The sequence below is a fragment of the Triturus cristatus genome, chromosome 1_2 (assembly GCF_964204655.1).
Source record: "Triturus cristatus chromosome 1_2, aTriCri1.1, whole genome shotgun sequence".
In the NCBI taxonomy this organism is placed as follows: Eukaryota; Metazoa; Chordata; class Amphibia; order Caudata; family Salamandridae; genus Triturus; species Triturus cristatus.
The window spans coordinates 977,552,312-977,578,099 of NC_140580.1; the positions used below are offsets into that span (position 1 = coordinate 977,552,312).

Here is a 25,788-nt window from a genome sequence, read left to right on the forward strand (position 1 = left end):
GAGGGTAACGAAAGTTGCCGGTACTCCCTCCGCAACAACGGGAAGCCCGAGGTGGACCGGGGAGCAGTGCGGGTCAAAGAGCGGTGCAAATAGCAAGTAAACACAACTAAATTTAAATAAATTAAAATATTCCTCACATCACACTTTTACAAAGAATGTGCTCTGCGCTAAGAAGAAATGATACAGTGTCACTCAGCTTGCCTGGCCAGCTGCGCGCGTCCGCTGATCGGGCGAATGGGCAAGAGTTTAAATATAATCTTAGAACTCCTCCCCCTCCGGTCTGCAACCCAGAAGAGAGGAACGAAAGTTGCGGGTACTCCCTCCACAACAACGGGAAAGCCTGAGGTGGACCGGGGAGCAGTGCGGGTCAAAGAGCGGTGCAAACAGCAAGTAAACACAAGTAAACTTTAAAAAGATTAAAAATATTCCTCACATCACAGTTTTACAAAGAATGTACTCTGCGTTAAGGAGCAATTATACAGTGTCACTCAGCTTGCCTGGCCAGCTGCGCGCGTCCGCTGAGCGGGCGAATTGGCAAGAGTTTAAATATAGTCTTAGAACTCCTCCCCCTCTCTCCGGTCTGCAACCCGGAAGAGAGGAATGAAAGTTGTCGGTACTGCCTCCACAACATCGGGAAAGCCCGAGGTGGACTGGGGAGCAGTGCGGGTCAAGTAGCGGTGCAAATAGCATGTAAACACAAGTACATTTTAAAAAGATTAAAAATATTTCTCACATCACAGTTTTACAAAGAATGTGCTCTGCGCTAAGGAGCAATGATACAGTGTCACTCAGTTTGCCTGGCCAGCTGCGCGCGTCCGCTGAGCGGGCGAATGGGCAACAGTTTAAATATAGTCTTAGAACTCCTCCCCCTCCGGTCTGCAACCCAGAAGAGGGTAACGAAAGTTGCCGGTACTCCCTCCACAACAAAGGGAAGCCCGAGGTGGACCGGGGAGCAGTGCGGGTCAAAGAGCGGTGCAAATAGCAAGTAAACACAAGTAAATTTTAAAAAGATTAAAAATATTCCTCACATCACAGCTTTACAAATAATGTGCTCTGCGCTAAGGAGCAATGATACAGTGTCACTCAGCTTGCCTGGCTAGCTGCACGTGTCCGCTGAGCGGGCGAATGGGCAAGAGTTTAAATATAGTCTTAGAACTCCTCCCCCTCCGGTCTGCAACCCAGAAGAGGGGAACGAAAGTTGCCGGTATTCCCTCCACAACAACGGGAAGCCCGAAGTGGACCGGGGAGCAGTGCGGGTCAAAGAGCGGTGCAAATAGCAAGTAAACAGAAGTACATTTTAAAAAGATTAAAAATATTCCTCACATCACAGTTTTACAAAATAAAAGCCACCTCCAGTCCATAGGGCCACTACCAATTTCGTGATGCCCCTTGGATTCACAAATGCCGCTCCATCTTCCAGAGGTTGGTTAAACTGGCTCTTGCTGGTATGAAGGCCTTATCCGCTGCCTACCTGGATGACATACCTTAGCAGCTGAAAGGACCACCTCTTTCACCTCCAGGAAGTGCATCAGGCTCAGCAACAGGCAGGCAAGACTATCAAGGTAAGTAAGTGCCAGGTAGGGCAGGGGCCTGGGGGAGTACTTGGGACACCTGGTGGGCAGGGGTAAGATGCAGCCCCTCCAGGCTAAGATAGAAACTATCATGGAATGGGAGCCCCACAAAACCGAGACTAAGGTCAGAGCATTTTTGGCACCATTGTTGTCCCTTTGACAGAGCTGACTTCTAAAAAGCAGCCCAGAAATGTGATTTGGACAGAGGCATGCCAAAAAGCATTTTGCTCCCTGAAGAAGGCAATGCGCACAGCCCCTGTGCTCAGACCCCCTATCCTCTCCCAGGAGTTTGAACTCCAAAAAAGATGCCTCAGAAGATGGCATAGGGACAGTTTTATCACAGCTTAATGAAGAGGCCTAGACCAACCTGTGGCCTTCATCTCCAGAAGGTTACCACATAGAAAACAAAGGTGGAGTGCTATAGAAAGAGAAGCTATTGATGTGGTCTGAGCACTGAAGAAGTTGAGATGATACCTGTTTGGCACTCACTTCCTGTTTCAGACTGACCACATGCCCCTTAGGTGGCTCATGCAAATGAGGGGGGAGAAGCTAAAACTGTTGAGGTGGTCCTTTTCCCTACAGGGTATAGACTTCAGGGTGGAAAAAAGACCAGGGGTAGACCACACCAATGTTGATGGTCTATCCAGGCTCTCCCGCCTTAGTGATGAGAACTCCCTAGATGTTGGGTAGATCTCCCCATTTTCAGCTGGGGGGACACGTGTTAGACTGTTCATCCTTAGGGTGGTCTTCTCCCAAACGTTTTACCTGCTTACCTCCTCTTTTTGTCATATAATGTTGTTGGTATTTGGACTCTGAGCACTTTACCACTGCTGATCAGTGCTAAAGTGCATATGCTTCTCCCCTAAACATGATAACATTGGTGTACACACAATTGGCATATTTAGTTTACTTGTAAGTCCCATGTAAAGTGGTACACCATTTACCTAGGGCCTGTAACCTAAATGCTACTAGTGGGCCTGAAGCACTGATTGCGCCACCCACACAAGTAGCCTTTCAAACCTTTCTCAGGCCTGCCATTGCAAAGCCTTTGTGTGCAGTTTACTGACACTTCGACTTCAATCAATCAATCAATCAGGGGAATTGTAAGCTCGCTACTCACCCCTGAGGGTCTCAATGTGCTGGGGGGGAGAGGGTTCCGCCTGTCTGTTTAGCCAAAGAGCCAGGTCTTGAGAGTCTTTCTGAAGGTGTTCAGGGAGGGTGCGCATCTGATGTCTGCCGGTAGCTTGTTCCAGGTCTTGGCTGCAATGTGAGAGAAGGATCTTCTGCCTGCTCTGTGGATGCGCGGGGTTTTGGCTAGTGCGAGGTTTGAAGATCGGAGGCTTCTTTTGGGTACGTAGAAGTTGATTCTGTCGTTGAGGTATTCGGGTCCGTTGTTGTGTGGGCATTTGTAGGCGTGGGTGAGGAATTTGAAGGTGACTCTTTTCTCCACGGGGAGCCAGTGGAGTCTTCGTAGGTGTTGGCTGATGTGTTCTTGCCGGGGGATGCCGAGGACGAGTCTGGCTGCAGTGTTCTGTATGGTCTGGAGTTTGTGGAGTAGGGACTTGTTGATGCCGGCGTAGAGTGCGTTTCCATAGTCCAGTCTGCTGGTGATGAGTGTGTGGGTGACCGTCTTCCTTGACTCAGGGGGGATCCATTTGAAGGTCTTACGGAGTATGCAGAGGGTGTTGAAGCAGCTGGATGTGATGGCGTTGACCTGTCTGTTCATGGTGAGTGAGGAGACGAGTATGATGCCCAGGTTCTTGGTGTGGTCTGAGGGGGTAGGTGAGCTCCCGAGGGCGGTCGGCCACCAGGTGTTGTCCCATGCTGAAGGGGTGGTTCCGAGGACGAGGACTTCTGTCTTCTCGGCATTGAGTTTCAGACAGCTGTTGGTCATCCAGTGTGCGAATTCTTGCATTCCTTTCTGGAAGTTGATCTTCCCTGGAGAGAAAAGTGACCCCGTCTAGTCTATAGGGCAATGTTCTCCATCACTGTAGGCATGAAGCGTCAGCAGCACGGCCAGCAGTGATATTTTACGTAGACTGGCACTGCAAGGGGAAGGATGGTAAAATTACCCTCTGCTCTAGATTTCAAAAGTCCTGCTCCCAGACATGCCTAGATAACTTGATGTTTACCTCAACTCGCTCTCTTAGATCTGGTGATTTTACCTATCACACCGGACCATTCCGGCCCTGCCACTGGCCTGCCATCGTAACCCATCTTCTGCCCCTGAGTGACTTGTATGTGTTGGCTGTAATGTAGGTTATCGCCTAATGACCTGATCCAGCACCCCTTGGGGTGTGTGATGTACAAAACTTGCCAGACAATCAATTAACAACTTTAAATGGACCATGAAAATGTCGTCTTAATTATGCACATTAACAATTTTTAGGCCTGATCCCTCATCATAATTAACTCAAAGGCATTTTACTCCTGGGACGCCTCAGTCAGGTCAAGATGTTCCTTCGAGTTTGAGGCATGAATGAATAGCTCCTGAGGGTGTTTTTTTGCTACATCCTTTAAATTCCCCAAACAACAACACACTGAGAGCACCTGCAGGTGATTCATGGTCGTAGTTTTAACTTAACTGAATAATTTATTTGACTTTTCAACAGTCAAACTATTACACTGCTCGCACAGCGCCAGAATTGGAGACTTCACTTTGCATGTACTCATGTATCGTGGAAGTATCAGTATGTGACAAGTTGGTTCTATTAATGCCCACAAAATCCAACTCTCATCTTCCATTATAAAGGCACCATTCTGGAGCTGATACTTGTACGAAGGATAATGGGAAACTTTACCACATCCACTGTGTGGGTTAAAATCATAATCACACGCTTCTTAGATACATGGCAAACCAAGTAAGGATGGGGAAATTGCAGGGTTGCTACAAACTGCACATAACATGTGGAACATGGACATGGAACAGTTGAGGATTCTTCATGCCACTACATTCCAACTAGAAAATTGCAGTTGGCTTCCACGCATTTGATCCAATAACACTCCTACAAGAGTCTTGGCCCCAATACTTGGGAACACCTTGGCCCTCTGCTCTGATCTGAAACAACTGATCATCAGTTCAGGAAACTCATGAAAACAAAGGCTTTCAGAACAGATGCCTAATAAATAAACAAATAAATAAATAGCATTAATGAATTAATGCCTAATTTGAGCCGACGGTTTCCAGTGCTCGCCACCGGCAATTAATTGTCAACACCGGCAATTCTGACAGCCTGCCACATGGTGGCGATGTTTGCTTACTTTCCAGGTGAAAACAACAATAGTTGCTTATTAGTTCTATATGCATTAAACGTGACTAAAACCTGCCAGTTTTATAGTTTTGGGGGCCTGGATTAATCTGCATTGCCCCACTTGTAGGAGTGTGATGGTTAGTAGTTGTGTTGGTCTAGTCATTGGGAGTGCGGCAGAGGCAATAGGTTGCATAAGTTGCAGTGGTCTCCTGATGAGGGCCCTGACACTTATTAATTCTTTTAAAATTAGGCACTGAATGAATGGACGGTAGACACCATAGCCGCACAGACAGAGGCAAGCGTGGTAGCCATTGATCGATCTCTGCTGAGAATGAAGATGACAATACTCTATGGGGCAGATTTATGAGCCCCTTGCGCCACTTTTGCGTCACTTTTAACATGGGAAAAGTGACGCAAAAGTGGCGCAAGCGGCTCATAAATCTGCCCCTAAAAGGTTTCAAGATATTTATACTGTAGCCCCTGTGGTAGCCCGAGACTGGAATGGCCCTACATAAGAGGAGTCTCAATACATCCTCAAGTCTACTGCCCTTTGGTTGGGATCAGGAGACATGCACCCCAGGTGACAGAGATTGCTCAATTTAGAGCACAAAGGTACTGTGACGTGTCAACTATAAATGTCTTCCTTGCGTTTCTGTGATGCTTATGGTGGGTGGGTTAAGGAACTGTTCTTTTATGTATAGTAAGCTACTGAAATCACTGTACGGGATTGCAGTAAGAGAAGATGATGTGAGGTAGTGACATTTTCATATGGATGTTGAGAGAATGCCATTGTAGAGATGAATTCTGTGAGGGTGTCTGAACAAAATGTCGACTTGTAAATATCAGGAGGCATAAATGTTGTAAATAAAATATTGTGATGCAAAAATATTATGATGCAAAAATATCATTGTCAAGAATATTTTTTTTAATGTAGGTTTAAATAATATTGTTGTTTTTAACATGGTTTTCCATAGTATAGTTGTAAAATATATCGTTTTTTGATTATTTCAATGTGTTTTAGTTCATATATTAATTTTACGTGTTACTATTGTTCGTATTATTGTTATTAATGTTTTAAATAAAGTTTATAACTTTAAGTGATTTAGAATCTTTTTATTTAATTGTTGATAGCAATTTACAGTGTTGTAGCAGACTGCTGTTTCTGTAGGTGGATAGGGTGGGAAATTAATTATGTAATAATTCATTATTAATAAAGAACTCATTTTTTATTAATCATGTGATTGATATTAATTATGTAAATAATGTAATACTGATTTATTTTAGTTAGATTTTAGTTGCCGGTTGCTAGGTTTGTAGGGGTATACAGGCCAGAAGTTAATTAAGTAATCATTAATTAACAATTCATTTTTAATTTAGGATTATAATTTAGTTGATTATTAATTATGTAATAGTTATATATTTTAGTTATACTTTAGGTGCAGGTTGCTGAGTTTGTAGGGGTTTAGGGTGGGGAGTTAATAATAAATAATTAACAATTAGCTATATATGTTTAATTATTACATTGATTATTAATTATGTAAATTGTGTGTTACTTATAGATTTGAGTTATATTCTAGGTGTGGGCTGCTGGTTTTGTAGGGGTACAGAGTGGGAAGTTAATTAAGAAATATTTAACAAATCAGCATTAATTGGTAATTAATTCTTTAATTGAATTACCAATTACGTTAATAGTGCTATACTTCTTTATTTTATTATCAATTTAGATGCGGGCTGCAGGGATTTAGGGATATATGGTGAGCAGTTATTTAAGTAATAATGAAATACTTATTTTAATAATATTTTCTTAGAATATCAAATAATTATTTAAATTATTTTTAAAATAGTACATTATTATTCAAATAGTAAATAATTCATTTTAATTATTAATTATTTCATGGGGCGTGGCCAAGCCGCGGGCTGAGATGGCCGCGCGTTGCTGAAGCTCCGCCGTCGGCCCAGCACAATCGCGGATGTCCCTGGCCCTTTGATGGGAGAAATGGACGGCGGGCGCTGCCGAATCACCCTCTGACCCCTGGAGCACGATCTGATGCCGGTTGGGCCGTGGTGTCCTCGGCGATGGTCCAGAAGGCGGCTTGATCCTATGGCTGGTGGAGGCAAGATGGCGGCTTAGATCGGCGATCCGAAGAGGTCCTCGGAGCAGCGGCGGCCGGCGCAGGCACAGGTACCTTGAGGGGGCTGCGGGGGGGTTTGGACGCTTGGGCGCGGACTGGACGGGGTCTGCCTTGCCCCCCCCACTGCTGCTGGTGCGGGGCCGGTCAGGTGCACGGCGGTAGTCGCTGGGGCGGCTCCGCTCGCTTTACTCCCCCGGTCCTCTCGCTGCTTGAGGCGGGCGAGGCCGGGGGGGCGGGCGACGGCCTGTTTGCGGTGGTGGGGGGCGGGCTGGCTGCCGGCTTGGGCCGGGCGCTTGGGTCGATCCTGCCCCATACTACGGGCCTTTCTCGGTGGGCGACGTGTTCTCCGTGTGCCGGACGGTCCTACCTACTTGACCCGGCGCTTTGGCCTTCTACCCCACGGCTGAATCCAATGGTCCTGCACTGCTGGGGACGTCATGGTTTCCTGCTCCATTGTCTGGTGGGAGTATTGAGGCGCCACGCAGAGGATCCCTAGTCCGGACCAGAGGGGTAGTCTCCGGGCGGCCTGACCTTCTCGCTGCAGCGACCTCTGTCAGAGGCTCAGTGGGGTCGGAATGTGTATGAGGCTGCGAGGGAGGCTGTGACAACTGGAGGCCCGCGCACAGTACTTGTGGCCTGAGCCGCCTTGCTGAGCTGGCGCCATTGCGACGCGTAGCCAACACTGATCCTGAGAGGGCTGGCTGGAGTCCAGTCGCACGTGCTGGGGCATGGGTCGCAAGGACCCGAAACAGAAAACGCTGCCATTCGAAAAGCTTGCTGAGCAATCGACGGAGAGGGCCCCCGACATGGCGGTACAGGAGGAGGGCACGTCCGGTGGGTCTGCGGCTCGTGCCCCGTCTCCAGACTGGCTAAAAGAGATGAGAGCTGGGTTTAGGTCCATTGACAGTCGCTTCAACGCCTTGGATAAAACGCTGGAAGCTATGGGCGCCAAGATTCAGGCCCATGATCGTCGATTGGACGGGGCGGAGGCCAGGATTTCAGCCATTGAGGATGGCGCTGCGCAGGAAACCAAGCGATTAGATAGAATGGAGCACATATTGAAAGAGGTGACCATTAAAAACGAGGACCTTGAGTCGCGCAGTCGCCGCAACAATGTACGTATTATTGGGGTCCAGGAATCCACAGCGACGGGCCGGCTGGACGTGTTTGTGGAAAAACTGTTGGCCGACATCTTTGGGAGAGACTCCTTCACATCGGGCTTTGTGGTTGAGCGGGCCCATCGCTCCCTGGGGCCACGGCCTAACCCGGGGCTCCCGCCTCGCCCGCTGATAGCTCGCATCATGAACTTCCGTGACCGGGACACGGCTTTACGACTAGCCAGAGAGAAGGGAGCTATAACTTGGCAAGGCTCAAAGCTGGCATTCTACCCTGACTTCACCGCTATGGTTCAAGAGGCCCGGCGGAAATACTCGGGGGGGAAGTCTGCGCTCCGCAATCTCGGCCTCAAATATGGCATGCTATACCCGGCGCGGCTGCGGTTTGAGATTGATGGCCGGGTGAGGGTCTTTGACAATCATACTGAGGTGCAGGACTTCTGTCGCGCATACAGACCGAATAAAAGCCCTCCTCGGGGCAGCGGGGGTGGTCAGTCTCCCCCACGCAGTGGATCAGCGGCCAGCCAGGATTTGTTTACAGGCTCTGGGGTGGGGTGAGGTGGCGCCTATGTACGAGCTTTGCTTATTTCATTGTTTACAGTCTGGGGACTATGGACAATTTTTATAAAACTGCTGTGTTTTGCTGGGTTGATGTCGGGACGATGCCACCCCCCCTTGGTGGAAACCACTGGGAATCATTTTGGCTATGCTGCTCCGTTTGTTATTGTTTGACTACAACTGGCGATTCTGGTCGGAGCTCTTTTTATTGTTCACAGATTTGGGATTGCCTCACGTTTTTGTGGTATGGCTGGGTGGGGGGAGGGGGGTTGGGGCGGGTTGTTTTGATCTCAGAAGCATATATTGGTGTGTGACGAATTTGATGGTATATGATGGTACTGATGACCCCTGTTTCCGATTGCTATGTCAGATGTCTAGATGGCTCGCATAGGTTTGAATGTAAACCCCATAAACTTGTCCTTAATATCTTGGAACGTCAGAGGCCTTAATAATCAACGCAAATGCAGGCAGGTGGTGCATTACCTGAATCGGCATCAGGTGGATGTTGCCTTTATCCAAGAAACACACTTACACTCCACAAACAACGCTAGATTTGCGGCGTCCTGGGGAGCACACAGGTACTTTGCCAATTTTAGCAACTATGCCAGAGGCGCTGCGGTGCTGATTCATAAGAGAGTACCGTTTCATTGCCATCAGTTTATTGGGGTAACCTCCCACCTCGCAACCCTGGAGCCTGCTATGCTCCTGATTGGGGGTGACTTCAACCTGTTACTGGATGTGGGCCTGGACAGTACCTCAGAGGCCGCTGATACTAAGCCCAGGGCGCGGCGCGCCCTTAGAGAACTCTGTCACCAATTCTCTCTGATTGACATATGACGCAAGCGCAACCCGGACGCCACTAGTTACACTCATTTTTCTGGCCAATACAACACCTGGACTAGGATTGACTACTGGCTGCTCTCCCCGGGTCTGTCCCCCTGGTTTCGGACCATGAAGACTTTCCCCAGAACTTATTCAGACCACTCGCCGGTATTGTTGTGCTTGGATGTACCACGCCCTGAAGGTTTTGAGCGACAATGGCGAATGGGAAAGCGCTATTGGACGACCTATTTTGTCACGAGGTCACTGAGGCAATTGAGGACTATTTCGCGATCAACACCGGCTCGGTGGATTCCTGGGCCATGCTCTGGGAGGGGTTTAAGGCCTACATTCGGGGGGTTTGTATAGCTAAGCATGCTGGGGTCCTGAGGGCGTTGCGCACGACACTCACTCAGTTGGAGGTTCAGTTAGAATCGATAGATGCGGAGGTGAGGCATGCAGGATCAGATGACGTGTTTGCTAGGAGGCTGCGCCTCCTCTCCGAATACAGGGAGGCCGCGGATAGAGAGATCCTATATCTAGGCAAATACCACACTGCCCGTCGATATGGCAAGGGGGACCGGCCGGGGCGCACGTTGGCGCAGGCTTTGCGACCACCATACAGTAAGTCATTCATAGCTGAGGTCCGGGGTGAGGACGGAACGCTCTGCACGACGCCCTCTGAGATTAGGGATGAGTTTCTGGCCTACTTCTCGGCATTATATACGACCAGACAGAGTGATGACACCTCTTCACGGGACGACTACTTATCTGAAATCGTGCTCGTTTTTTTAGAAAATGGTATGCAGGAATTCATGGCGGAGCCCATAACAGTGGCTGAGGTTCGAGGGGTGATTAAAGTACTACGGAGCTCTTCGGCCCTGGGCCTTGATGGCTTATCAGGCGATTTTTATAAAGCATTTTTGGATCTGCTGGCACCCAAGCTTATCGAGGTCTACGCCGAGGCCCTGGAGCGAGAAACTCTCCCGCCCACTCTCAGCGAGGCAGTCATTGTTCTGCTTCCAAAGCCGAACAAGGACCCGGCGTTATGTGGGTCATACAGGCCCCTTTCACTATTGAATATTGACTATAAGATTCTCGCCAAAATCGTGGCCAACAGACTTTCACAATTGATGGAGTTTATTATCACGCCGGCTCAATCTGGCTTCATACCCCATCGCTCGACATCACTTAACTTGCGGACTTTATTCACAGTACTGCATAGAATAAACCCTGACACACCCGCGGCGGCTATTCTCCTTGACACTGAAAATGCCTTCGATTCACTAGAATGGCCTTTCTTCTTATCCATAATGCAGCGAATGGGCATGCCGGCGGGCTTTATTGCCACCACGCGGCTCTTATATTGTCGTCCCACGGCACGGCTTCGTATTAATGGCACGTTATCGCGCCCGTTTGCTCTTACTCGCGGCACGCGTCAGGGCTGTCCGCTATCTCCACTACTGTTCATTCTCGCCATGGAACCACTAATTCGACACTTTCAGGAGTGACACCTTCACAGAGGTCTCCAGTTCTGGACAGGTCCCTTATTGGTCTCACTCTATGCCGATGACATTATACTGTATGTCAGAGAGCCTCAGCTGAACCTGGCCCCTCTGATACGAGAAATACTTCGCTTTGGTCGCTACTCCGGGCTGGGTATCAACTGGCATAAGTCTATAATTTTCCCGCTGACCAGCGGCACTTCCCCTTGGCAATGTGAGTTTCCGCTGGAGTGGTGCTCGGACTCGGTAAGATATTTAGGCATACATATTCACCTGAACACGGACAAAATTATTCGTCTTAATTATGGCTATGCGATTGCAAAGCTCGAATCGCAGGTGGATAGGTGGCTATGGCTTCCGCTTTCCATGGCGGCTAGAATCGCCATTATAAAAATGGTAGTCCTCCCCAAATTTTTGTATCTTTTTAATAATATCCCCATTCCCCTCACCCAAAAATTTTTCGCCTCACTGCAGACCCATTTAATTAGGTTGGTCTGGGGAGGGAAACGTCCCCGGATCCGCTGGAAGATTCTCACACCCCCCCACGACAGAGGCGGCTTGGGAGTGCCGGATTTGTATCTATATTATCTGATTGCTCAGTGTGCCCATGCCTATGCCTGGTACCACCCTGACGCGCAGATTCTGTTTCTGCGCCCGGAGGCTGATTTTGTGCTCCCTGGTCGCTTATCCGCGGTATTACCCAAGGGCGTACCTAGAAGTCCAGTGGATATTCAAACGGTGTCCACCACAAGCTGGGCCTGGAGTAGGTTACTGCGCTATTTGGACCAGCCTATTTTATACTCCTCTTCCCTCCCGTTGCCAAATGAGGGATGGCTACCGGTTACTGGCGAGAAACTTGTGCAACACACTTTAACGAAATTTCACCTCACCAAAGTTGGTGATTTATACCCGGGCGGGCACATATTCTCGTTATCGGAAGAGGCACGATTCAGTGATGCCACTTTCATGGATAAATTCATCCTCAACCGGCTTTATTCTACAGTTAGGTCGGAAATTAGGGGATTCCCCCTCGAGCCGGCTTCCTTCGAGCCACTTGCCCTCCTCATTGACAAAGATACAGGGGCACATCTTATTTCTAAACTGTACAAGCTATGTGTAGCACAGTTTCCCTGCTCGGACGATAAGCTACGTATGGCCTGGGAGGCTGACTTGGGTAGGCCTATTTCGGATGAACAATGGACCGCTTGCTGTAAGGTCACTAACAAGATATCGCTCAATAGCCGCCACAAACTTCTACACTATAAGTTTTTCCACAGAAGCTACATGACACCGGATAAACTTCACTCCATCGATCCCAAGCGGCCCCACACATGCAGGAAGTGTGCCGCACCTCATTCTGATTTTGCCCACATGACCTGGACCTGTCCGAGACTGCAACCATACTGGGCACAGATTCACACAATCATGGGGGAGATGCTGGGGCTCACACTGGTTCCTGCCCCGGAGGTAGCGTTGCTGGGATACACGGTCAACTTTCCCAAGGCAGTTAGGAGGCTGGCGTCTTTGGGCTTTCTGTTAGCAAAACGAGAAATTGCTAGGCGCTGGGGCGGTGGGGCGGCTCCCACAGCTAAAGCATGGCTCACGGATATGGCTTACTGCAGCATAAACAGCAAGATTTACTTCACTCTCCTTCCTAGTATAGCCCGTCCCAAAGACATCTGGGGTCCATACAGAACATATATCGCTAATCTGCCGAGCTCCTCCCCATCACACTCTAGCTCAGGAATAGTGCCCACGGGGGTAGGTTAGGTTTGGCAGTGGTGTTGGGGTGTGGTCGGGTGTGCCTTGGGGTGGGTGAGGAACGGCGGGTCCCCTTGCGTCGGGTATGGACTAAGGATAGCGCATGGGTTTGATATTGCAAAATCTGAATGGCTGAGCTCTTACGAAAAGGATGGGTATGTTGATGGTCAGTGCTGCATTGCTTAATCACATAGGTCCTGACGGATTAGGATGCTGTTATGAAAACCGGGATGTTGCCGCCTGGAACCAGGCTTACGTATTGTTAGCAGGCGAGGGGGCATTACTATCGAAATGTATTTCTCACACACACGACAACTGTAATCAATGCAGAGATCTCTTTATTGTTTGTTTACAAAAAATAAATAAAGTTTCAAAAAAATTATTAATTATTTAATTGTTTATTAATTACTTTAATTGTTTAATTGTTTATTTTTTATTTTTATGAGTATATATATTTGATGTTAATTAATGATGTTTACATCAAGAGTTTAATATTCTTTCTAAATTAATACGGTTATTCAAATATTTAATTTGTTTGAAGGGAAGTACTTCCCTACTGTTGCTTAGATTGAAGTGAGAATAGTAAATGTAACCCCTCCGAAGTCCAAAGCTTTCCCTACTGTTGCACAGACTGGAGTGGAAATAATAAATCTTACCCCTCAGAAGTCCAACGCTTTCCCTGCTGTTGCACAAACTGGAGTGGGAATAGTACATTTTACCACTCTGATGTCCAACACTTCCCCTACTGTTGCGCTGTTTAGAGTGGGAATTGTAAATCTATCCCCTCCTAAGCCTAACACTTTCCCTACTGTTGCACTGGAGTGGAAATAATAAATGTAACCCCTTCGAAGTCCAACAGTTTCCCTACTGTTTCGCTGACTGGATGGGATTAGTAAATGTAACCCCATCAAACTCTTTCCATACAGGTGCATTAATTGTAGTGGGAATATTCCCAGACTCCAGTACCTTTCCTTTTATTGGCTACATATATTTTCCATTTCTAATTGTTTATTGTTTTAATTTTAGATTTTATTCCATTTTTAAATGTTTTGTTAAATTATATTTTTTTGCAATAGTGGTTTTTGGTTGTTAATTTTTCATATTTATCTATTTTGCAATTTAGTTAATATTTTGTAATTGAATGGTTAATATTTTTCACATTGTATTTAAATATATATTTAGATAGATAGATATATCATATAATTATATATATATGATTTTCATAGTAGTACATTTAAAAATGTTAACATTTAATTGCAATATAATGTAAAATATATATTTTTAATAATTGACACACACTCATTTATATGTACATATTTATATATAGTGTTACATATTAGTGGAATTTGAATATAGGGACATGATATTTTGGTAAACAATATTGTTGACACAATATTTTTATCACACAATATTGTTTACCTCAATATTGTGTCCGTGATCACTGTTTACTTTAGTTGTCAGTACTTTTATTGCTGAAGTCAGCGATTGCATCTCATCTTTGCTCTGCATGGTTTTCTGAGACAAGCAACTTCATTAAGTTTGACTTTGGCCTATTTGCCTTATTTGTTATGATCCCCATTTATTTATTGACAGCATGTTGGTCAATTTTTTTTAGAAACTGGTCACCTTAGGGCACCTCTCAAAAGTATGTGAACATTGTACAGGGTGCAGCAAAGTGGGTGAAGGTGACTGCAATTGAAGTATTTTATTGCAGGATAAAATTGAAAACATGAGTGTCAGAATCTGTGTTGGAGGGTGCCAAATGTCCAAAGTGTGATGTTACATCTCTTGGTATGATGATCATAGTACAGCCTACACACTCTCATGCAAAACGCCCAATGCACCTTTGGTCGAACATTATGAAACTTTGGGTCACACTGAAGATGACATACGTTGGACAGTGATAAACGTTGTGAAAATGCCACCAAGGGGAGCTGACCTCTCTCAATTACTGAATAAAGAGGAATTGAAATGGATCCTGAAAACGGGCAGTATTCTCACAGGGTTAAACCGTCTTGAAGACTGGACAACACTACTGTAACCTTGATACTGTGTCCTTATGTACCTCTCTCAGATTATCTGACAATGTTTCCCACCCTAAACTGCTCTTCTGTTGACCCGTCATGATACCAACACAATTTTGCCATGTCTCAGTGGAATGCTTGCATGTTGAATTGAATATCATGCCTTCACCCATATGACTTCTTTCCCCTCATAATATTGGGTTTACTGCATGTATTAAACCACTCCAAGTTAGCCGCTGTACTCACCCTTTCACTCACACCGTCACAACGCAATTCTTACCATGTCTCAGTGGAACGCTTTTAATTGAATATCATGCCTCCACCCATATGACTTCTCTCCCTCCTACATAGGGAAGTTACTGCATGGATCTAGCCACTCCAAGATGGCCACCACAATCACCCTTTCACTCACAACGCAATTTTAGAATTCTTGTCTGGTTGATTGAATATTAGTCCTTCACCCATATGAGTTTTCTCCCCCTGCATATGGGTTACTGTATGGATGTAGCCACTCCAAGATGGCCGCTGTTATCACCTTTCACTCACACGGTCACACGACCCCATTCCAAGATGTCCGCTCCCTTCGTGGCCACACGACTCCACCCCATGATCACATGACTTCATACCCATGATCATATGACACCCCTTCCAACAACACCACAACTCCATCTCGCCCTCTTCGTACCCGGCCGTGGAATTCACCCGCTCCATTGCATGAGGTAAGCGCTTTCACCACCCGCTTGATCCCCTCACCAGCCCCAAGATTCCTGTCTCCCCGTGCCCTGACTGTTCCATAACTCATTTTTTAGACGGTTTCCTCCACCGCGAGGCTTGATTATCTACGATCTCACCACCCATTAAGGTAAGCCATCACCACTTATCCTCGCAGCACTCCCACCCTACCTGGCATTCCCCCCTCTTCACTCCCGTTTTCCTCCCTCACAGGTCCCTGATATCTATCCGCCGACCTTCACCCGTTACTTGCGATGCCTCACAATCGCCCGGGCTAACTTTCCCCGTGTCCGTTGCCGCGAGCCTCTAATCACTACGACTTCTGAGGTAACCATTTAGTACACATCATTTCCCCGCTCACCCCGTTCACATCTCCGTTCGTATTTCGCATGCATTATGTCACAGACTTTCTATGCTTGATACCCGGCTCTTGCTGAATCCTCTGTGTTTTTGCTTCACCATCGCTTAACACTCGTGAACAGTGGTTTATGCAATGCTTGATAGCCTAATAATTTTAATTGTGCACATCGCAATTGAGACCAACTGTCATTTTTCAAGCTTTGGCGTTCACGCTAAGTTTCTCCTCTATACTCTATATTTTACACTGTATATCACCTCTTAAATTCAATTCAAATGTTACCAATTCGTCTCTGCATCTGACGCCTATCTATGTATCTACCTAATCAGTCACATTGTATGCTTTTCAATACAAATTACCAAAACTAATTTTACAATTTCGACCTTCTTCTCTCCCCTTTCTCATTCTTTCCTCTTTTTCACCAATGTTCTCTTTGTAATGTTATTCAGGCAATTGTTTACGGGCAATTTTATTTAATAGTCCTGATGATGATCCGATATCCTCTTGATAAGGATCGAAGCGCCGTCGACACATTTGTCAGCCTTACACATTGTATTCCGTGTACATAATTTATTGTGAAGGTGACCCTCTGTAACTTAGTTGTTTCGCCATTTAAGTATTCACTGACTGAAACAACCACGAAATTGCCTTAGCCTTTTTGTATTCTATTGTGTGTGTGCTATGTAAGTTCTTGGATACAGGCTTGTATCCCACTGTGATTTAACTTACATCCTATGTATTATTGTTCTAATATATTGTTTATAAAAAGTGCCTTTGTCCGGCTGGATACTGGCTCAAATATAGCATTGATTGAGGCTATATTCATTGTACTAATATCATAGATGAATGCGAATACATGTGTGCAAAAGCATAAAATAATGAAAAATCTTCACTAGGTTAAACACTAACCTTGGCAGTGTGGGGTTTGCAACTTAGGGAACTCCTACTTTGCGATTTGTTTCTGCTAATTATGAGACAAACCAGGGAGTTAATACTGCCTGTGAGCCGGTGCAGGGATGCTTGAGCATCATCTAATCATCAAGAGCACTGCTATTATGAAAATGTTGAGGGGACTGAAGGAAATCATGAGCTCTTCTATGAGGGCATATACATCTACAGGGGATGTATCCATCTCAGTGTTCTTCAATAAAATAAAAGATGAGCTGGGAAAGGTTTAGGGTCAAACAAGGCAGCACTGGGCACATGCAGGCTTATCTGAAGGGGAGAGACCAGCCGCCGACCGGAACTGTCGCTCCTCAACGCCGCGCCACTGCTGCTTGCCTGAGGTCCAAGGGGACAAAGAGGCTAGGACCCTGGTGCGCAGCCTTAAATGGCCGTCTAGGTTTCTACTGCGCCCCCCGATGATATCACCTGACCTGACCCCTTTGTTCAACCCCCTTTTTGGGCCAGGAGGAGCTCAGGCCCGTGGCTCGACTAAGAGTCCCCTCCCCTAGGAACGGGGGCGCCTTTTCAGGAGGAGCACTGTTCTTCAGGACCTGTGCATTTTCAGGCTCCGGGCTCAGTCCATGGTGTAAGATGCTGTGTGTTTGCTGACCCGAACTGTGCAAATACTTCTGACATGCCAGGACGTATGAGGCTATGTCTATGAGACTAAAATAGGTATATGCATGAAGGCAGGAGGCTAGAATCTGGAGCAACTGAAGCCTTGATAAAGTATCTGAGTCTGAATTCAGTGTTCAAGACTATAATTCCTGCTGTGTAGAGCCTGCACTGGGTATGTGGGGCTAAGGCACATAAGGCTCTGCCTAGATAAATGAAACTTTACTTAGATCTAAGGCTGTACTTGGGAGATAAAGGCTGTACCTGCAATACATGATGTATGTACCTGGCCAGTGATGGGTGTGCCCTAGTCCTATTATGAATGTACCCCTATTACTTTATACCAGCTCTTAATTATTATGTATTTGGCAATTAAAGTAGCCTTTTCTATTTATTAAGTCTGTTGTTATTCTATCGACCCTATACATTATCTAAATCGGAGGCTTGCTATTGTTTATGAATGAATAAGAAGTGGCTGTGAGATGAGGGGAAGTTTACTATCACTTGGGTTTCTCATGTATCCTGGAAAATGTATGCATGGTTTAGAAATGGAGGCCTCATAAAAATGCATTTATATTTACATATTGGTTATATATCCGTAGAAGCACCTTAAGACAAATCACCTGGGTGGAATAGGGTACTTTTAATTTGTAAAAGAGGGTTAGGTCAGGGTATATTGTTGTGGAACTTTAAAAATAAGGTTGGTTCATATGATTTAAGAAAAGCTGCGTTGCTACTAACTTATGTGGTAATGCATTTTTTTATCACTAGCCAAGCTCACGGATATAGATTAGAGATCAATACCTTGTCCTTTATTCCTCCTTTCTTTCACAGTATTCCTTCAATGGTGTCTGGGTGCGACCAGCCCCAGCGTATATGTATGGCACTCTGGATCTTGGCGATACTACCGCACGCATCAGTTTTATCCCTAATGTTGATATTGAGGACAAACGACAAGAAGCTACATTCCGGCTGTATGGGGTGAACTACACAACATACACCCATAGCTACCTTTGTTACGGGAAGCAACCGGCACTGAACAAGCTCCTCCTGCAAGCAATAGCGGTAAGCAGACATAGGTGTAGTTTGTACTGTTTTTTGTCTCATTGTTAATGTATTAACATTAAAGCCGTTTGACAATCTTCACAACATTTTCCATAAAAAGGCTCACCCACCTCAGCTCAGTAGTTTTTGAGTAATTAAGGCTCAAAATGTATGTATATTTCACACTTCTGTGCCATCACGGGTCTACCATGGTGAATCCACAGATTCTTCATTTCAAGCACGCACTGAGATAGGCTGGTCGCAACCAGAAGGAAAATTTGTGACTTCTGTCTTAGGACTCGGGGACTCGATCCACTCATTCCAGTTTTTTTCGAGGTGGTGCAGTCTCTAACGACATCGGGCTACGCCGCCAAGTAATGCAACAAAATCTCTCAAATACCCAGAGAGAGAGAATGAACCGCACTCAACTGCAAGCATATTCCTTGTATTTAATCCAGAACATGAGCATGGGTGTCCCTCCCCGGCGCGTCATACATGTATTGAGCCCGAACTGAGTTGGCGGAGTGCCACTACGCAGAGTTCCACGAAGTTGGAAAAAAACCTTGCGTTTCGGTGTCATCACCTTAATCATGGGGTCAAACAGCAGTTCAATCAGTTTATAAAGCGACTGATCTTTTTTTATACCTGCAACGGGACAACCAATAGAATTCATTCTCAATGTATTCTGGTCCTTCCCAAAGCATTGTGGTCATGTTAGTAAAACACCAAGTCTAATTTGCCCTTCAAATATCAATCACAAAATTCAGTATGCATGTCGCTTTCAAAATATTATAATTCATTATTATTATACTTTATTTCAAAGCCCAAATCACCATCTCTCAACAGCAATACGGGCCCTCTACGCAGTCAGTCTGCGATGCCTCCAGCCACCCACATTTCTCCAGGCAGCACAGTGACTGTTTTTTCAAGGTGGTGCAGTTTCTAAGGACAGTGGCCTACGCTGTCAATTAATGCAACAAAGTCTCTCCAATACCCACAGAGAGAGAAAGAAACAAACTCTACTGCAAACACATTCCTTTTATTTAATCCAGAACATGAACATGGATGTGCCTCCCTGATGTGTCATACATGTATTAAGCCCGAACCGAGTTGGCGGAGTGCCACTTCGCAGAGTTCCACGAAGTTGGAAAAAAACTCTGTGGAACTCTGCTCCGCTACCCTCCAACCTCCCTGTTTTAATTATTAAAAAAAGGCACTTACCTGCTTCGGCATCTCCGGGCTGCATCCTCCTCGCCATGGACTCTCTCTCCTCCTCGTCCTTGCCGTCCTTGACCACGCAAACCTCTACGTACAATGTAGGGGTTTGCGTGGATGACCACCTCGCTCTGCATGAGTGAGAAGTTCCTGGGAGTCCTGCAGGAGCTTGCAGTCTGATTGGCTGGCCCCAACATGACGTGGAATGTTGAAGCTGCCATTCGGTTCTCGTGTCCTGAAAATGATAAAAAGGTAGTAGGGGGCAAGGTATGAGCACCCTGACCCAATGGACCTTATTGGGCCTTTCTTGACCCATAGACCGGCCGAAATAAATGTCCAAAAAAGAAGTTGCCCCCTGCGAGAACGCACTTGAAAAACAGACGAATCCTGTCACTTGGGAATACAAATGAAGTGACTCGTTTCCCTCCTTGCTTCCGCCAGCTGACTTTGTTAAGTGCCCGTGAGCAAGGCGCAGGAGCGCTGAAATGCGTAGGGCTGCAAAATTATCGAACTCCATGATGTCTGGCTAACAAGAATAAAGAATGCTGTGGAAAGTGACAGGATTCGTCTGTTTTTCAAGTGCGTTCTCGCAGGGGGCAACTTCTTTTTTGGAAAAAAAAATATATATATATATATAAAATGGCAAACAAATCCTCGTACAAAACTATAATTTGGAGGCTTCACCTCACGATGCATACTAAATCAGATTGTAGTAGGGTACTTGCAAAGAATATAATAGCTACTTATCTATAGTAGTAACTCGTCTATATCCATTGTACTGTTGACGTGGGATTGATTTACGTTGCACTGTCACTTTAAAAACACTTTGAAAATGTAAACCCATGTTGAGTGAACAAGGTTCGCGAGAGCTGAAGCGCGTATCGACATTAGAAGAATAAAATAAGTTCAGCACGAAACTGGGTTCGTGTCCGCAATATTTGACTCCTATGATTTGGATTCTTGTCGGAACTAAGTGATGAGAGCGTTATAGGACTTATAACAACAACCCCCAAGTAAGAGACTCTGTGTGGAAACTGAAACCGGCACTGAGGAAAGCAGTAATGCTGAAACGCGTCTGCCTGGCGTTTCCGGAACCCTTTGGACTCTTTGCATGCCTTGTGCCTCCGTGAAATTTGGAATAAATCCTGGTGTTGCCCTAGCATATGTCGGGCTCATTCTTTCATTTGAGTGGGCATTGGACTGTATATATATATATATATATATATATATATATATATGCAAAAAAGAAGCAGAGAACTCTGGGTAGTTCTCAAGTTTAGGTGGAAAGCAGCTCCTGTATGGAGCACTCTCAACACCAGCGACACTCTAGATCTGCTCACCTCAAATGTCTGTTTTTCTATCAAAATCTTCAAGCATAGGATTAGCACAGTGCCATCCACGCCGAGATAGAAAAGGACAAAGTCTTTTGCCATTTGTACAGCAAAGTCTTTAAGCATAGGACTAGCATGTAAACCCATGTTGAGTGAACAAGGTTCGCGAGAGCTGAAGCGCGTATCGACATTGGAAGAATAAAATAAGTTCAGCACGAAACTGGGTTCGTGTCCGCAATATTTGACTCCTATGATTTGGATTCTTGTCGGAACTAAGTGATATATATATATATTTATATATATATATATATATATATATATATATATATATATATATATATATATATATATATATATATATTCACTGAAAAAACCATAGGTTTCACACACGTTATAGTTAGGAATTATCATTTACAAAACCTTGCAAATTCACATAAAAAACCATAGGTTTCACACATGTTATAGTTAGCTGTACATTTCACTCGTAAAAAACCAATGAAATTCCACGTTGTAGTTAGATCAGGTAACTATAACTTGCGCGCCCACAATAAACTGCTGATGATGTCACATATTACATCACACATGACATGGTCAGTGACATCACTCATGACATCAATGATGACATCTGAAATTACACATTGTGGATTGCGGTCGCGCAAGTTATAGTTACCTGATCTAACTATAACGTGGAATTTCATTGGTTTTTTACGAGTGAAATGTACAGCTAACTATAACATGTGTGAAACCTATGGTTTTTTATGTGAATTTGCAAGGTTTTGTAAATGATAATTCCTAACTATAACGTGTGTGAAACCTATGGTTTTTTCAGTGAATTTGTACGGTTTTTTAAATGCTAAGTTATGTATTTTTTTTTTATTTTTTTTTCTGGTTTTTCACTGTGCGCACACCCTGCGCGCCTCGCCTTTTTTTACACAGTAACATTTGTTTTTTTCTCCTTTGTGGGTACTTTAATTTATTTGATAAATGTGATTGTTACTTCTTTATTTATTTTTTTTATTTATTTTTTCCGTGCCCGTACGGTAAGCTTACCGTACGCGCACTCCGCGATTTTTTTTAAAAATTATTAAAGGTTTTTTTCGTACTTTTGGGTCCTTCTTGGACCCCCTGACAAACACTAGGGGGTCTGCAACTCTCTTCGTTGCCCCCTTTTCACGTTCCCCACCTTTGTTTCTCAGTGCGAGAGCCAGAAAATGGCGGCCGACACTTCCTGATTTCGACCGATTCGAATGTTTACAGTCATGTAACCACCAATCAGAATTGAGCTCGCGCGCGGCACCGTACACGTACGGTAAGCTTACGGTAAGCGCACGGAGCGCGCTTACAGATATATATATTGATTTAAATGCTATTTTCTCAGGACCTACTGAACAGATTTACACCAGACCTACAAAAGGCACATCCTTGACCTGAGGACTACCTCTCTGCCAAATTTCAAGTAATTCTGTTCAGCCGTTCGGGCTGTAGCTCGGACTAAAGGTCCTATGGGAAAATGCATGGGGAAAACGCGTTTTGGGACCCCCCTTTTTTCTCAGCCCCCGCTTGACGAATCCCCCCGAGACTTTCAGGGTAGGAGCGGAGCGTAGCGCCCCATTAGTTTTGAAAATTTCGCGAGGATTCGTCAACCGGCGCCAAAGTTATTCCAAATAGAATGTTGCGGATTTCCTATGGAAACACGGTCCTAACTATAACTATCTACTGGCGACCGCCAGTAGATAATATATATATATATATATATATATATATATATATATATATTGTTTTTTAATAACTTTAGTGATGTTTGACGAAACTTCATGAAAACTTCTAACAAAATGTTCATCTAAAAAACGGAGTCCCAAAACATCATTTTCCCAATAATGAAAAAGACGGATGAACAGAGCTAAACCAAATTTGGCAGATAGTTCGAGCGTTACTCAAAAAGTGTGCTTTTCGTTATTTGGAGTATATTGGTAAAGGTTTCATGGGCAGTTAACAACCTGTCCCGGTCTTCTGTACTCTACTTTCCTGCACAGATATCAATTTGCTGCAACCCGTACAATATAGAGTAATGCACTTGTACAGAGCACTGAGGTCATGTCGCAGCATCAGGAGGAGGAGGAGGGTCACCAACTTTGACCATGAGTAGAGGACCTCTGAATGTCGAAGCTCCTTCTTCATCTCGCTTGGGATTTGCAGCAATTAGCTGCTTGCTGTGGCTAGACCTTATATGTTTCGACATGCCAGAGATTCTATAACAGTACTTGTTTCAAGTTCCTCTGGAGAATTCATGACTGGAGATCTTGTATGCCATGATCTGTACAGAGACTCTCATCTGCTCCTCTGGAATAGTAAATATATCATATTCTCCTCCTCTTCATGGGATGATTGGTGATGCCATTAGACTTCAATCCAATAAAACTTTGGAAAGAACTAAATAATGCACCGGAGACTGCAGAGACCATAAGTGTTCTCAAGTGCACTCCATAATAACAGTACGAGGGTGGGATACTTCTGGGAATAGATCAAAATAATGACATTAGACAATAAGGTGGTGCTTCTCTGTGTCATAGCTACTGCAGTACCTTTTTCTTGAAGTCCATGGTGCCATGGGAGTACAGAGGGGCCGAGAACTGAAAGTAAATCCACAGGCCCTCTCATTGGTTCCGTGGGTCCCAAGGGAGTGTAGCAGTATCTAGCAGGTCAGAGGTAAAATAAAAAGGTAAGCAGCCATTTGAATTGCACCTCAGAAGACACTACTCAACAAGCCCACACCCGTTAGAAACAATCTCAAATGATCTTGGTAACTAACCAACATTAGTGGATTGGTTTTTAGCAGAGACAGTTTGAGGTAAATACTATCAAATGCCATTAAGACTTCAGACAAAAATGGAGACCTGCAAACATCAAGTGCATCATCCACCATGCTCATGCAAGTGCGAGGTATGTCATCTGAAGATCATGACATCAGTGTTGTCCCATGCACCTCTGCAGCATCACAAGAAGCAAGACCAGTGAAGGATTTGTTAGTGTGGCAGTTTTTTGTCCTTCCAGTTGGTGAAAAACAAAATGAGTGCGCAGGAGGTGATTTTCACTTTGTGCCAGAAGGTACTCTACATAGGGAACACTGGCCAGTATTTCAATGAAACCACTGGAATGTGAGAGCGCCTGAGGGCTATGCACCTAAACAGCATAGAGCATGCAGAGGTAAACAAGAAGCCAGAGATAGTAAGTGAACCAACTGCTCTGGATGAAGTGCTGCAGCAAGAAGGAGAAGAGAATGATGACATCATGCAGTGTTTCTGGATTTACTGCAGACACATAAAGTTGTGGCCTTTATTGAAGTTTACAGAAGAATATATTCAAGACCCTTGGACTAGCATCTGCGAACAGAACACAAGAACCTGTGTAAAAAATAAAACAAGAAATAAAAAAGTTTGACAAAAGTTTAAAATATTATCTAGAAATGTACAAGAACAGTAGTTAAGAACTGCACACAGCAGGGGGTTGGTCGCCAGCAGGACATCTGGTGCAGGGTCGGGCTGCAGGATAGCGTTGTGGCCAACCCTCTGCCACACATGGCTAAAAGCTGTGCTCATGGGAGGGTTGGATAAATATTATAAAAAAATGTAATTTAAAATGTCATCAGTGATATAATATGTGAGTTTATAAGTAGTGCATGGCTGGTGTACAATGCTTAGCTCAGTAAACTAGGACTGGTCTTTTGTTTTTTAAACATTAGTTTATGTCACATTTCAACACCTACCTATAACATCACTTTACTCTTTGTTTTTTTCATTGAATATCTGGGTTGTTTTTTTAATGTAAGCTTAGATCTTAGTGCCATACCTATCTAAAATGCATGTTAACCTTTGCTTCTTTTTCTTTTACTGAATTACTGCAGTTTCTTATACATATACAAAGTTGAGTGTAGACCCGATTTCATCAAGCAACCTACAGCCAATGTCAATGCTGCACAGGGCCTTCAGCCTAGCGTAGTCGAGAGTTGGCCACAGGGTCATGCCTCCAGCCATGCCCTGTCCCTAACCATACTGCAGCTGGCCAGCACCCAGCTTTGCAATGGCTATGGCATTGTGAAGCTGTAGGTTGGCTGTATAGCCTGGTTTCTGGCCAGACCATCCAGAATAAGTGCCCAACTCCTTCATAGACAGCCAAACCCCCAGCAAGCTGATCACAAACTTCAGCCATTCAGAAACATGGGTTGACCACATGGCCTGGCCTCTGCCCAAGACCTGCACCCAACCCTGGCATGGCTGGACAACTGCCTGGTGTGTACGGCCTTTGGTTGTGCTCAATGGTGGTTTGGCCGCAGGGCTTGGTCTGAGATATATGGGTTTTTACAACTGCATTTTGTGCAATAAAAACACCATAACATGTTGCAGACACACACACATCTCACACACACATATCTCACACATGCACACATATATATCGCCATTGTGCAGTTATAGTTAGGACCATGTTTCCATAGAAAATTGAATTATTTTGTTTACTAATAACTACTTGGCAGATTGACAGCTTGGTGCTGTTGCAAGATGAACTGCGTGATTTTGCGTGCACCGGATGGTGTCACAAATGAAACTCAAGATGAAGACTCAGTATTTAAAGCTGAGTTGTTCTCAGTTCTTTTTAATGATGATCTACATCTAGATTTAAGATATAGAGACAAAGAAGAGGTATGGGACACCACAGGTAAAGTGATAGCTTTGATACAACGTGCGAAGATTGTCAAAATCCAGGTAAAACCCAATGCATTTTTTCCAAGCATTATGCAATACAGACTTTCAAAAGATG

The 25,788-nt window shown here is 45.0% G+C and overlaps 1 protein-coding gene across 3 annotated transcripts in view; it reads left to right on the forward strand.

The window, feature by feature from the left end:
• LOC146868496 (ectonucleoside triphosphate diphosphohydrolase 8-like) overlaps positions 1–25,788 on the forward strand; it is a 539,122-nt gene that overhangs the window by 393,965 nt on the left and 119,369 nt on the right. For all 3 annotated transcript variants that reach the window (XM_085610637.1, XM_085610629.1, XM_085610646.1), the window contains one exon: positions 18,221–18,451. In XM_085610637.1, coding sequence (XP_085466763.1) covers positions 18,221–18,451 — 231 coding nt within the window. The remainder of the gene's footprint in view (positions 1–18,220; positions 18,452–25,788) is intronic.